Source organism: Schistosoma mansoni, chromosome 4, assembly GCF_000237925.1.
Source record: "Schistosoma mansoni strain Puerto Rico chromosome 4, complete genome".
Taxonomy (NCBI): Eukaryota; Metazoa; Platyhelminthes; class Trematoda; order Strigeidida; family Schistosomatidae; genus Schistosoma; species Schistosoma mansoni.
Window position 1 is genome coordinate 20,959,784 of NC_031498.1, and position 15,107 is coordinate 20,974,890.

General features: G+C 35.9%; 1 protein-coding gene across 1 annotated transcript in view; it reads left to right on the forward strand.

Moving 5' to 3' along the window:
- The window catches only part of Smp_130900 (putative alpha catenin), a 37,915-nt gene extending 26,527 nt beyond the window's left edge, over window positions 1-11,388 (forward strand). The window contains exons 10-12 of the mRNA XM_018797168.1: window positions 703-989; window positions 7,474-7,662; window positions 10,194-11,388. Of these exons, the coding sequence (XP_018652236.1) occupies window positions 703-989; window positions 7,474-7,662; window positions 10,194-10,478 (761 nt within the window). The 3' untranslated portion in view covers window positions 10,479-11,388. The remainder of the gene's footprint in view (window positions 1-702; window positions 990-7,473; window positions 7,663-10,193) is intronic.
- Window positions 11,389-15,107: the final 3,719 nt, after the last annotated feature.

Sequence of the window (15,107 nt, forward strand, 5' to 3'; positions counted from 1 at the left end):
GATCATTTTTTTTCCTGCTAGTTTATGATGGAAGTTTGGGCTAACGCATATCTGTTCCAAGCTTTACATTGATTGTAACTGATTGACTAAGATCCGTCTTTTATTCAGTGTAACCATGAAAAGCGAACCTACGCTTTGTCTGGGATCAATTAACTTCTCTCTCTGAGTTCCCAAAAAGTAGTTACCACTCCTTATTCTGCATGGGGAATAACAAAATGATGGGAAAGAATAAACTTCACTGAACAATAATTGACTTAAATCATTTTAGTAAATTAGATTTTGTTCATTATTTCCATAGTTTCTAACCGATCAACTTGATTAGCGTCAGTTTGTTCTACGAAAATGACATCAATATTCATGTATAATCTCTCATACAAATTGTCTGTTTTGTAAATGAATCCTCTCGATTATCCAAGTACAATTCATCAAACACAGTGGGTTTATAGTTGAAATACTTAACTTTCACCTGCTGGGTTATAAGTTCCAACCTTGCTCCACTTACTTTGATTTGGGGAACCAAGTTCTTTCAATTAATCCTTACACAAAAAAGAACACGTCAAAACTGGGGACGAAGACACGTACTGTGTAATGATTTATGTTGTTTTTCTCAGGTCATTTCATTGTTATTTTATTCTTCATGTTTACTTCTGTACTTATGTTACAAATTGTAACTCCTAATCTTCTGTTTAAATTTAATATTAGACTCATTTAAACAATCCACTGGAGATATTCCTGCATCACAAGAAAATCAATTATCTGAAAGAAATGAAGTTTTCTCTGTATTGACCAGTCCACAACGTGAAACAATGGCTGAAGAATTAGCCGGATTTTTAGCGGAAAAAAAACGCTTTATGCGTGAAATAGTTAAATGGGATGATTCCGCTAATGATATTATTGTATTAGCTAAAAAAATGTGTGTAATTATGATGGAAATGACAGATTTTATACGTGGTAAAGGTCCATTACAATCTACACTGGATGTTATTGAGGTGAGTGATTAAGAACAATATCCATTATGTACTTCACATGAGTTTTTTCTGTCTCTCTGAATTATAAGTATGTAGGTTTGTTTTTGCTAAATAATCATCTCCGACGGTTAATAATAAAATTGTGATATATTAGTGATATACGAATGAGTAGAAATTAGAATTTCTGATGCTAGGCGACTTAATCCAAGTCACTTTTTCAATGCAAATAAGTCAATAGCCGAAATTAAATGAACACAAGTTAAATCTTCAACAGTTATTCCGATGATATTCAACTCTTCATATATTGAAGTTATGCCTACAATGCTATTAACTTCAATAACTGTGTTCGATTGAAGTTGGATGGTTTTTTTCGAAAACATTATACTTCACTGACAAAGCAGTTGATTTTGAAATAGTGGTTACTTAATCCTAAATCCTAATTGAAACAGAATGCTAATCCGAATTTTTCGGGGGGGGGGTTATGTAATAAGTTATTTGTTTACTCTGTATTTTGTCTCAAAATCAACTTTACTTTCATAAGGTCTTTTTAATAGTCACTGAAGGTCACCAGCACAGTATGCTTTCAGTAATCTAGTATTTTTATAGTTATAGTAGATATTTGAAATGATAAGAATTCCCGAACATTGGACAAAGTCGTCCATTTCTAACTAGTTTTCAACGTTACTCCAGTTGATGATGAAAGTTATGTTTAGATTCAATGAATAACGACTGCTAATCAATAAATATTAGTCCGAAGTAATTGATGAATGGATAAAATCTCATAGTATTATAGGCTTATAGTCAGTTGTTTCTATGCACGACCATACTATTTGCTCTACGTTTTAAAGTTATGACTCATCAACTTATCGTAGAGAAGATGGTACAATTTGATTGTGTATTGAACATTAACTATGGAGAAGCACAAATCTTTCATTCGAAATAGATGAAGTAAAATATCTCAGGTTAACAGTTAGGGTATAACTTGGCATCTGAATTTTATTCGATTCAATGAATTTTCTGATATAAAGAAGTATCATTAATAAAGTTTATTAACATCTAGAAAGGCATATGCCAAAATATCTGAGGTATAGAGTGACGTCATACAAGTATGACGTCACTTCCCGACCGTTGCTGCTACCTTGACGTGGTGGTTGGGCTTGCCTATCGTGATGATTCAACCGAGCTATACTGGCTGGAACAATCGTTCCTCAAGGTCCTACCATGCCAGGCAGGTCGTTTGAAGAGCGGTGAGACTAAAAGCAGCAAACCCAAGGTCCGAGGGCGAAGTCGTACTGCTGACTGTACAGAGGTGTGACAGCAGTAAGGTGTTTCCTTCAGACAACCAGCATGACAGCGATGCTGCCTTCCCACAAGGAGGGGTGGGGTTAGAAAAGGTCGACCCTAAAAATGCACATCTCGCCTTATCCCACGGATATCCGTCTCCAGCGGTAAGGTCCTTTGAAGAACGGAGCTAACACAAAAACTACCCACAAAAAGGTCGTGTGTGACCGACCTCAAGCAGTTGTCCCTTGGGCACTGCGGTCACGCTCTCAGGTCATTAAGACCACTTCTAACCCAATTTCCTTTTCAGGTACCTCTAGAAGAACCCTTCCACGGTGTGGGCAACCGGGAAGTGATAACTGCCCTCATACCTCTAACAGCACTCAAGACCACTGTATTCATAATCAATCTCCCTCACTTCCTACTGTTCCTTCTACCTCAACTTTCAACACTAAACTTCCTCTTTCGGCTTCCTCCTCAAGTGTCACCATGGCCAACAATTCTAGTGCGCGAAACGCTGTCCCAGGTCTACTAAAACCTCGCTCCAAACTACACATTGGAGCCTTCAACGTACGTACTTTAAGTCAAATCGGTCAACAGGCCTCCCTAGCTAAAACCCTAGAATCTCGTACGATTGATGTATGCTGTGTCTCCGAAACACGCATACAGGATCCTAGTGTGGTCATTCACTTGACCTCACCTCGCCAAAATGGACAGCCAACGAAATACACCCTCCGTGTGTCTGGCGACCCATTGGCTAGTTCTCGTGGACTTGCAGGTGTAGGCATAGCACTTAGTACGAGGGCAGAACAGGCACTACTAGAATGGATCCCCGTTGACAGTCGCCTGTGTGCTGTCCGGCTAAGTGGCTCCGTAAGAACTCGGAAGGATAGGAACACGTCGTTGCCTTTTCGTCGTTTCTGCCTACGCTCCCACTGACTGCAGCCATGATGAAGTAAAAGATGACTTTTACAGAAAACTCTCTGAGCTTCTTCAGAAAGCTAAGCGCTCAGACATAGTAGTCGTAGCGGGTGACTTTAATGTCCAGGTAGGCAGCTTAAATCAAACAGAAAGACATTTAGGTGGGTGTTTTAGTATTCCGGCTCAACGAACCGATGATGGTGATCGTCTGTTGCAACTATGCTCAGACAATCGTTTAATTTTAGCAAACCCTAACTTTAAACATAAGGAGAGACATCGTCTAACATGGCGACCACCTGCACCAAACCAACGATGGACTCGAATAGACCATATTGTCATCAGTCATCGTTGGAGAGGCTCAATAGAAGATTGTCGCTCGTATTGGAATACTTGTTTAGACTCTGATCACGCTTTAATACGAGCGCGCATTTGTCTGCGCCTCAATGGACGCAGGAAAAGCACACTAAGAAGACCCATTAGGATTGAACTGGAGGACGAGAAAGCCAAATGCGAATTCCAGAAACAACTGAGTTCACATCTAGGCAGTTCTGTAAACGAGACTGACCCAGATGATGCTTGGAAAGACACACGAACAGCTGTGGAAACAGCAGTAACATCTATTAGTTATTTAAACCATAGGGCTCCAAAAAACCAGTGGATTTCTTCTAAGTCTATTTCACTGATGGATTCGCGTAAACTCATCCCATCAGGCTCTAAACACGATGAAGAGCGTAAACAAATTAGATCTAGGTTAACTAAAAGTCTAAGGAACGATCGTGAGCAGTGGTGGGCAACAAAAGCAAAAGAGATGGAAAAGGCAGCGGCTGTAAGCAACACCAGGCAACTCTTCAGACTAATAAAAGAAACCGGAATTAAGAAGTCAAGTGTAAATGAGACAATCTCGGAAAAAGACGGAACCCTTATCTGCTCTCAGCCCAAACGTTTAGAACGATGGGCGGAACACTTTAAGGAGCAGTTTAGCTGGCCTTCAGCTACTGCACAACTACCCACTATTCCTAGAAAACCTGAATGGAACATTGAAGTAGACCCCCCAACTCTAGTTGAAGTTCAAAAGGCTATAACTAACCTGAAACGAGGAAGAGCAGCTGGTCCAGATGGATTGGCTCCAGAGGTCTTTAAATATGATGGCCCAATTTTAGCGATTAGGTTGACTAATATTCTGGCTAAAATCTGGGAGTTGGACGTAATCCCATCTGACTGGTCACAATCTCTGATTGTCCCAATATATAAGAAGGGGCAAAAATCATCCTGCGATAACCATAGAGGGATTAGTCTGACTAACATAGTATCTAAAATACTAGCCTCAATAATTATCAGGCGCCTAACTAAGACTCGTGAACTGCAAACACGAGAAAATCAGGCTGGCTTCAGACCTGGTCGTGGCTGTATCGACCACATATTCGCCATTCGTCAAGTTTTAGAGCACAGACATGCTTATCGGCGTCCGACAATGATAGTTTTTCTTGACTTGAAAGCAGCATTTGACTCTGTAGACCGAGAGGTTCTGTGGCAGTGTCTGTCATTGAAAGGTGTACCTGAGAAGTACATAAACCTTGTGAAGGCTCTTTACTCGAACACTATTAGTCGAGTGAGAGCTTATGGCGAACTGTCATATGATTTTACAACCTCAAGTGGTGTCCGTCAAGACTGTCCACTATCCCCATTTTTGTTTAACTTCATTATAGACCTGTTGCTGGAAATAAAATTCTCGTCAACTGGACTTTCAGGAATTGATCTTCTACCAGGAGGTTCACTTATCGACTTAGACTACGCAGATGACATAGTCCTGTTTGGTGAAGACACTGGCAAAATGCAGAGTCTTCTGTTAGAACTGAGTAATAATGCCAGGATGTTTGGGATGCGTTTCTCCCCATCCAAGTGTAAATTGTTACTCCAGGACTGGCCTGCGTCAACACCTGAACTAAGGATAGGGAGTGAAGTAGTCGAACGCGTGGACAACTTCACCTATCTTGGAAGTCTGATCAGCCCTAATGGTTTGGTGTCTGACGAAATCTCAGCACGGATTCAAAACGCTCGTTTGGCTTTTGCCAACTTACGTCACCTATGGCGAAGAAGAGATACATCCGTCTATCAATTAAGGGACGAGTATACTGCGCATCAGTTCGCTCTGTTCTACTTTACGGCTGTGAAACATGGCCATTAAGAGTAGAGGATACTCGTAGGTTACTAGTATTTGACCACAGATGTCTTAGAAATATTGCTCGCATCTGCTGGGATAACCGGGTAAGTAATAGTTAGGTTAGACACAGGGTATTAGGGAATGATGGTAAATCAGTTGATGAGGTCATGAATCTTCATCGACTGAGATGGTTGGCCCACGTGTTACGTATGCCTGAACACCGTTTACCACGACGCTCAATGTTGACTAGTGTAGGGGATGGTTGGAAGAGAGTTAGGGGCGGCCAAACCAAAACATGGCATCAGTGCTTGAAGTCACTAACTTTTAGTCTGAGCCATGTTGGTAGATGCAGACTGGTTGGGGTCCGCGTGACTATCGTAACCAATAGTTGGAGACTTTAGGTAAAACATGGCTCAGAATCGATCACAATGGCGTAGGTGTATACACTCTTTATCTTCCCTTAAACCTTGAGATTAAAATTGCTTCATAACTTTTTTCCTTCTTATACTATATCCTTATATACAACTTTTCTTTATATACTACCACCACTAAATTAATTACTTCTATGAATCCGGTGTTGATCTTGTTGTGCTAACGAGATATGGCAGCTTGGACCGATGCATAAATGTGCCTGGTCCTATGTTGTCGCTGACTGACTGACTGACGTCATACAAACACTTCGCTTTATTCTTTCAAATTACTTATGTGTTATATATCTTGACTTGATAACTTTCGAGAACAACAACTAAGGAAGTATGTAGGCATCATTGTCAAGGTTCGATTTGACAATTTCAAATAAATTGAGCATTGGGGTAGATTGTTATTAGTAAAGATGATAAATCTGTAGTATCCCAATGAGTAGGGAAACTAAATTTTTAAGTTTCGTGATGTTTCATGATTCAGGTCTGACCAAGTCAATATCATGTCACTCCGATCTAAGTGATTTATATCAGACATATAATTGTGTATTTGTATGTATGTTAACGAATATGAAAAATATGACATTTGTAATGTGAAAAGATAGAGTTGACTTTGTATTTGTGATGATGGTGTTAGATGTGAATAGAATGAGATATGGTAGTTTGGATAGATGGTGAAGCCTTCTTTTCTATTGAGGGCAGTAGGACTAAGCAATATATGGAAAGCTTTAGCTACTCCCCTAACTTAGTAGCTGGAAAAATCTTTTGGTATTATTTTGATATTTTTAATATCGATTTGGTAGTTGTTGAAAATGGCATCGACTGTTATTGTTGATTTAGTTTGGAGTTTTTCAACTTCTACAGGAATATTAGGCTGTATGCAGATGATACTATTGTTGTAATAGAAACACTCATCTAAGGTCTTTTTCTAAACTGATCAATGAACTCTCATCTCACATCAAAAATACGTTAATAGAATTATGGTAGAATATTAACAGGGTCGTGTTACTGGATGTATTTCTAGTGATGATCCGTTCGAGATAGTGTTATCTGTGTTCGTGTAGTTGTGCAAAGACTGTTAATGATATGAAAGACGAAATCGATTTACATATAATAAGATCTGGTTATCTGTAATACGATTTGGCTCACTTTTGGAAGTGTCACAACATTAGTATGAGAGAGAAAAGTTTAATGTACATTAAGTTCGTAAAAGAAATTTAGCCTTATGTTAGTGGAACCTGGAACCTGATCTTTTCATATTGATGATTTGTTATAATTGTATGCGTTGTTAGTAGCTATCTCCTAAGGACTACTTACACTTACTTATAATATCGTGTGACTACTGTTATTGTCCGATAACATGTGTTTTAACATCTTGGAAACCACCATCATTTAACCAGTGTTGTTATCTTAGATCCTCAAGCTTGATTGCTTAAGAACATCTTAGGTTTCGTGTGTTTTCGTATTGAACACTGTTTATTGCTAACGCTGAGATTGAATTAAAAGAGTAAAATATTATTCAGTCTATAATTTGAAAATGTAGAATGGATAAAAATTTTGTATCTCGTTAATTATGTGTTGATCGAGCATAACTCCCAACATATATCATCTTATTCTCACTGCTTCAGTGTATCAAGCTGATTTTTCTACAGTGAAATAATTTATTAATCTCCCTTTTTTATACGCAGTTTTTGTTTCTCGAATTACAATTCCATACGTTTAGGCAGCTCAAGAAATATCGGAACATGGTAAACGTTTAAATAGCCTGTGCAGGCATATCGCAGATATGTGTCCAGATTCAGCTAGTCGACGAGATTTATCCGCCTATTTACAACGAGTTACATTCTATTGTCATCAACTAAGTATTACTAGTCGAGTGAAAGCTGGTGTACACATGCTCAGTGATGAAATTGTAAGTCACCTCGATGATTATTTATATTATGAATATAGATATTACTAATTGATTGATTTTAGTAGACACTTGAATATGTGATTTTTAGAATGTGGAGTTGAGTATGAACAATACACCTAATTGTCGTCTCTCTTGTTGAGTGCCAACAAGTGTGAACACGAGTTTTAGTTTCCTATCCTTCGTTCATATTCACCCTGACATTTTCTTGGTTAAATACTTCATTAATAAACAAATTCAGTTAATTCAGTACGCGTCTGTTTGACAGAATCTCATTAATACTGACTGCTAGATAAGATGAGGGGGAGAAGAAGAAGAATGATTCTTCGTGCATAAACTACTTGCAGAAATTATAAGCAGAGATGGTTGGTGGGTAGCAGTGAAATCCAGGACGCGCGTCTCGTCCTATTTGGGACTCGTCAGCTGGATGTAACTGCATCTCAGAGTTGATGTTCACTCTGGGACTCGAACCTAGTACCGTTCGCTTCAAGTGCCATCACGTTTTCCACTTGGCTATTGAGTTCAGTTAGCTACTCAGTAAATTATTTATGCTTTCACTGACTCAGTTTAATCTCAATATCGTAAGTGATTGAAGTATTACTTAGGGTATATCACTGTAATGAGTATCATATCATGCTTAATGCATCAACATGTTTATTTCATAAATTTTCTTAGGATGGACATTTGTTTTCTTTTCTAAGAACTATTGATTTATTATGTTGTTAATTAACTATTCAAATATTTGGAATTATGTATTCATATTGTGTTCAGTTTTATAACCTTTAGCGCTTATTTTTACAGAAATATGAATTAATATGCATACTAATTAGTATTGCTTAATGAAATACACATTCACTTAACTGACTAATGATACACACTGACATGGTCCAGTTTTATATTGAATTGCTACATTTACTGCTAAAATATGTATTAGTAGTTTGAAGCATATCACAAAAATGTTTATTCGGTTGGCTAGTTTTGCACGGAAATTTTAATGTTAGTTTAACTTACCATAACAGTTTATGTGGTTATTCCTTGAATAGCTACAAAGGGGTCTATGCGAATTTTTTTGATGATCAAACTATCGATCCTGCCTAGATCACATACAGTACAGGTAAACAAAACATAAATTCTCTGTAAATAACTTATAGACTGGTTGCAGTTTTTCCGTATAGTTGAACACATCCTTTCTGGTATTCCTTTTCATAATCCGTCTATGTCACATGTACTTAGTAATCACGGAATATAGTGCTATGTAGCAATCTAGTTGAAAGATCTCATTATCTGTTATCAAGATCCGATTCTATCGTCCTAAAACAATTACCAACTTCTTTTTATCTTACTATTCGGGACAGTTAATTTATGAGTAAAAAACAGTATTACACCTAATTATCAGCATTTATTGAGTTTAAAAACATTTTAGCGTAATTTATCAACTTAATTGGGATCCTATAACTGACTTCCTGATTGAATGTCAACTAATTTCAACACAGCTCAATAGAATTCATACTTTACAACCGTACAGCATAAACAATTTCTTGGATACACTTACCTTCAGTAAATGTATGGACACCATCATGCTCGTCAATATTATCAGTTATAGCTTGTACACTTTTGTTGAAGTTTGTCTGAGACAATAAACCAAATATTGTCACGTATGTGTGCAAAGTAGGCTGGTTTCTGAAATATCTTGATAATGCCAAAAACACGGTTAAGAAGCATCGTATATTAAAAGCTACATCACATCTTTTACAAGTCTTGGGTTCGATCTCTGTGGTATCATAAGTATTCAATGCTAATAAGTAGTTTACGAAGATGACAGAATTATTCAGTACTACCCATGTTTCCAGTAATACCTCCACTGATATCAATCTGTGACGAATGCAACCTACAAACACAGTTTTTGTTTGTTTGTTCGTTACACCAGAATTGTGAGAAATTAAACTTAAAATATCTAACTTGGACTTTTGAAACTGTTGTGGATGTGTGGCCTAATGGTTAAAGCTCTCATCTTCAAGAACTAAAGTTACATGTTTCATCTCTCTGTCTATTAAAGTTTGGAAAGCTGAATAGTAAACCATTAGTCCTCATACAAGCCATATATCTCAAAGCTAAATACGAAGTGTTTAATTGGTAAATGCGTTACGTAAAAAAATATCATTATATATTAAGCTGTTAATACTTTTTCCAGTTAAATAATAAAGTCATTCATGTAAGGTAGTTGGAGTTAGTCGGCAGAAAACTTTAAACTTAAGTTTCGCGCTAGGTGATACTTGTCGGGAAGACATATCTTCAACCACCTAACATCGTAATATAATCCATAAAATGTCGAACCAAAGAGACTAGTGGTCACATTGCAACTTGAACGATAGAATTTAATTTGTGTTAAAGGACTAGACAAGTATGATATTGTTCACTATTCAATGAAACATTAAAAGGCAATAATGTGTATTTTAGATATTTTGTTTATTAGTTTTCTTCTACATTGGCCTAATCCATTTATTAACTTTCTAATCTTCTTTATTTTATTGTAGTTTGAAAGTGCAACTTCCCTAATACAAGCTGCTAAAAATCTAATGACATCAGTTGTTTTAACAGTAAAAGAAAGTTATATAGCATCAACTAAATATCGTAGTAGTTCTAATCAACGTTGTATAGTTCAATGGCAAATGCGTACACCGGAAAAAAAGTCATTAGTATCGGATTATTTAAAAAATCGTTCAATTTCTAATCGTGACTATCTATTCGATGAGTTGAATTCACATCATCCAGATGCATTGAATGAATTATCACAATTTAAACATCCACCAAATTCATAATTAACAAATTTATTACTGAAATGAATTTTATACTACTTATTAACTGTCAATGCTACTAACTAAATAATGATCTCAATGGGGATGCTTTTAAATCTCAATTAATCTCAATTCAATAGCACTGATCTGATCATTTATTGTATATACGTATATTAAAATCATAGTCTTTTTAATTTCCCTTTACCTTTTGATACATAAGTCAACGGTTTTCCTTTTTTTTCCTCTCACCTAATAATGATAGGAATCTACCTCCTTTCTCTATACTTTATTTTTAAATACATTATTGTACTCTTTGGAAATACTCAATTACACCTTTATTCATATGTGTATATCATACATATATAGGCTTGATCTCAGTACTTCATGCCCTATAAACACATATCCTATAAACAGCTCAACACATCCCTGTATCTCAGGCTATATATATATATATACATACTACGTACTAGTACTAGTCTTACTTACTTACTTACTTGCTCACTTACGCCTGTTACCCCTCGTCGAGGAGCATAGGCCGCTCACCAGCATTCTCCATCCAACTCTGTCCTGGGCAACTAGTACTAATCATGCTGACATTATTTAAATGCTACTGATATTAGCTTGTTTTCATTTTGGTTAGAGTAAATATCTTCACTATTAATCTTATTATTTTGTACGCTTCTCGCTCACAACTTGTTGTGTTGTTTATGAACTTCCTTCTAAATTGATTTTTGTAAATAAGTTTAGTGATTTCCTTACCTTTATAATGTATGTGTGGTGTTTGATTGTTTATTATTATCGGCAGCAGTGTTTCCCATTTTTGTGTGCGAGTTCTGCGTTTATTTATTCCTTTTTTACATTACTTGTTAGAATAAACAATTGTTTACGCATTTTCTTTGATTTAGATTTTTGTATTGCTATTCAGTGGAAAAGATAAGTGCTCATGTTGTACGGTCATTTTGAAACGAATTCGTTTCTACGCCGCCCATCTGTGAAAGTCCGGTCGTTTTACAGTAGATTTTGTACTTAAGTCTGATGTTTCACAATTCTGTACTGTTTCACAATACTTTACAGTTGCTTAACCACTGGAAAGTGATCAATACCAAGTATGTCAGGTTTTTCTTAGTGCAGATCAAACTTTATTGATCAAGTTGCAGTGTAGACACTGGGTGACTATGTTGAGATGTAAGTTGGTAGTTAGAAGTAGTTGGCAGTAAACTCTATTTGACGTAGGTTTCATGCTATTTGTCACTCGTCAGCTAGGTGTACCTGTAATCTTGAGGAAACTTATGCTCCCTGGTGGTTTCAGTCCCATGTCACCCAGCTTCACAGTTTTAGATGTTACCACTGAGCTATTTGGGCCGCGTCTTTGATGTGAAGAGTATAAAATTGGATTTGTAAGCATATTTGCCAAGGTTCTTATGATCTATGTATTACATATAGGATCAATCCTAGCTTTTGGGAGAGTTATTTTTTTATCATAAGCTCATCTTTCGACTTCCTCATCCATTCCAAACTTCAATCACCTTTCCAGATCAGATTAGTCCACTGGGCTTTTCACTGCTTTGTTTACTTGTATGATTTATTGATAAGGTTGGTCTAAATTATGTCTTCCAGAAATTTCCGGAACAAATGAATGTTGATGTTGTTTTGGATCAATGACTGTATGTAGATAATAAATCCATACCTGTTAAGTAGATCCATGACTTTATACCTGCGATTCATAAAAGCAAGATTATAAGGGCAGTTGGATTAGAGTGAATCTCCGAAAAAATAACAAGGTACAATGAACGAATTTGATAGGTAGTAGACTTCACTGTATGGTAAATATTTCAAACTATACTTTGGATTAATTGTTTATGCGTAATATCTGCGTCATGTTATCGAGTTTTTATTAGTGTTCACATTCCATCGGCTATGCTCTCAGTATGGTCATTTGGTTAAATGAAGCTACATAGTTCGCTTAATGTTAAATGATTCGAGGCAAAACAGTATGAGATCCAGATCTAGAGTTACTGGCCTAATAATGTTGACCACTTAACACCGAATTAAATTAAGAATATACTATTTGACGTATTGCTAACAAAATTCAGATGGTACGTCAATGATTTCCTGCATTGGTTTCATAGTTCGCTCCCAGCATTATCAAGTTTACTTTGATACTAAATATTAAACTACCGAGAAAATATATTTAGTCCAAAACGATACAATTTTATGAAATCATTACCTTAGATTTATATATCAGTAATGTAAAGCTTTTCAGTTACATTTTTTTGGTGGGGGATAGGGCATTAATTTGTAGAAAGTCTTCTGGATGCGTATTTTAAGCTTTCTTAGCATTCATGAAGTTTATTAACAAAATAAAATGACGTAATCGATGTAAGGGGTTTTGGATATTGTTGAGCTATATGGTTTTCATCGCAAGTAACCTTGGTTGGAGAACCATAGTGGAGCAGCTTATCGTAAAGTAATGGAAAATGGTAAATAAATGAATGAAATTGTTGTCAATTACTTCCTCAAGTTTTAATCAACCAAGGTAATTTATGGGTCTGTGATGTAATTCATTGATATATCTACACATATGTTTATGTAAATTTAACTGAAAATTTAAGTAAACCCTTAAGTAGATCTAATCAATGATAGTAATAAAAATCAAAATTTACACCCCGAACTAACCACTGTTAAACAGCTGTTGGAAACAAGAAAGTACTGATCATTTGTTTTGCTCTAGCACGAAACATTTCAACAGTGTACATCCACGAAACCATTAGGGATGGAACGGAGGATCTTCAGGTTTCTTGCGAAGTGCTTAGTCTTTGGACCACTGAGTTAACATCCAGTGGATTATATTTTCTAAGGTTTTTCAATGTTACTATTCAATAACATAAAATATCCTAAATCAAATTTTTGAACTTTATATTCATGGCTACTAGATTTTTCTGACAAAATGTTTTGCTGATTAAAACAATTGTATTCACTATGTTAGTGTTATAATACAGACCTGGTGTATACCGAACAAAGTGAATTATAATAATGAGTCGATAGATAGAATGTTAAAACTTTAGTAAATTTAAACTAAAAGACATTAGCAAGATAAGTAGTCCAAAAAGCCTAATTCAGCTTTCGTCGTGTAAATATACACAATATAATTGAATTATGCTCCCTTCAAGTGGGAATAACCAGCTAAACTAACTCCACATATAATTTATCATCATACAGAGTGAAGCAGATTGAAAGGTAAATTTAAATAATCCAGTCCAAAATACCATTCAAGTCTAGGACAGTTATGACCTGAATAGCTGGGGTGTTGTTTACGAAATTGAGAGGACGAAAATCGAATGTACGGCACTTTAACTGGGTTGGTGGATACGGAGGGTTCACCCAGGGGAGTTGGAAAACCCTGATTCCAAACCAATGGTGCACATGGGCTCCAGGATCCTGAGGGAACAAATGGCGTATGAATCTATCGTTGGTCACCGGCTACCATGGGATTGCATCTCCTCACGATGCTCCACTGCCTTATGGATCAGATCTTTAGGTCAAAGGCTCCGGGTGTGGCCCCCTAAGAAAACCACCTGTTTCAGTTTGGGCACTCGGGCAGTATCCCAGCCCTCACACAAATCTCATTTGATTTGTGTGGCGTATATATATCTGGTGCCTCTTCGTACCAATATTTATGTGTTTAAATAAATAAACAGAATAGTTCATTATTAACGTCTTAGACTCTAAAGTGAGGTTATACGTGTTCAAATCCCATAGGAAATATCATCCTCCTCAAAATACTTGGTATGTTTTTATTCTCTATCGGCTAAATATAATCACGTTTTGATTGAATTCTAATTCAATGATATAAATGTAATAATCTTACCATGAGACTTGAATATCTTGGATTGAACCCCTGGCTTATTGAAAAGTACACACTATTGTAAAGTTTTAAACTATGATGATAAAAATGTTTAGTAATCCTTAATGTCTAAAAGCTTATCTTTCTGATTACTTAATTACTTGTTCAAAACTTTCAATAATCGTACAAAAAACAAAACAAAAGAACATCTAGGTTTTCCTTGGTGGTCTAGCTTCAATTGACTCACTCTTTCAACTATAAAAATACTAAATCACCACAAAACCCCTTCTGAAAAGAACATTCATCAATAATTTCATTTTATACATCACTTTAATAATTCATACTTTCAACTTACAATAATTAGTTCCAAAACAGTTTGAATTCATTCTAAATCCATTTTATCCAAATTCCATATAATTTCTAATGGGGTGTTTTTCTTTTCTCTTTCTCAGTTAAACGGTTCGATGATATTGTTTGTATTCCAATAGCTGGATATATCTTCATAGTTAGCTTCACAAATAAAGAATAATATAAGTAATGTCGCTTCCCAATCCATTGCCTTATCTTTTATTTCCGAAATCATTGATTATACAAAATACATCCTTAATTTAGAAATCATCATATACAACTTTTGGTTCAATATTATTTTTACAAAGAAGATGGATCATCAATGTATAGATAAGTTAGTAATGAGATATATTTGTAACCAATACATCTTATGAGTTGAATCAAATGAATAGATTAGTAACCATATTTACAGTTTACTAATTAAATCTTCTATATATTAATGGTTCAGATGATTAGTATAG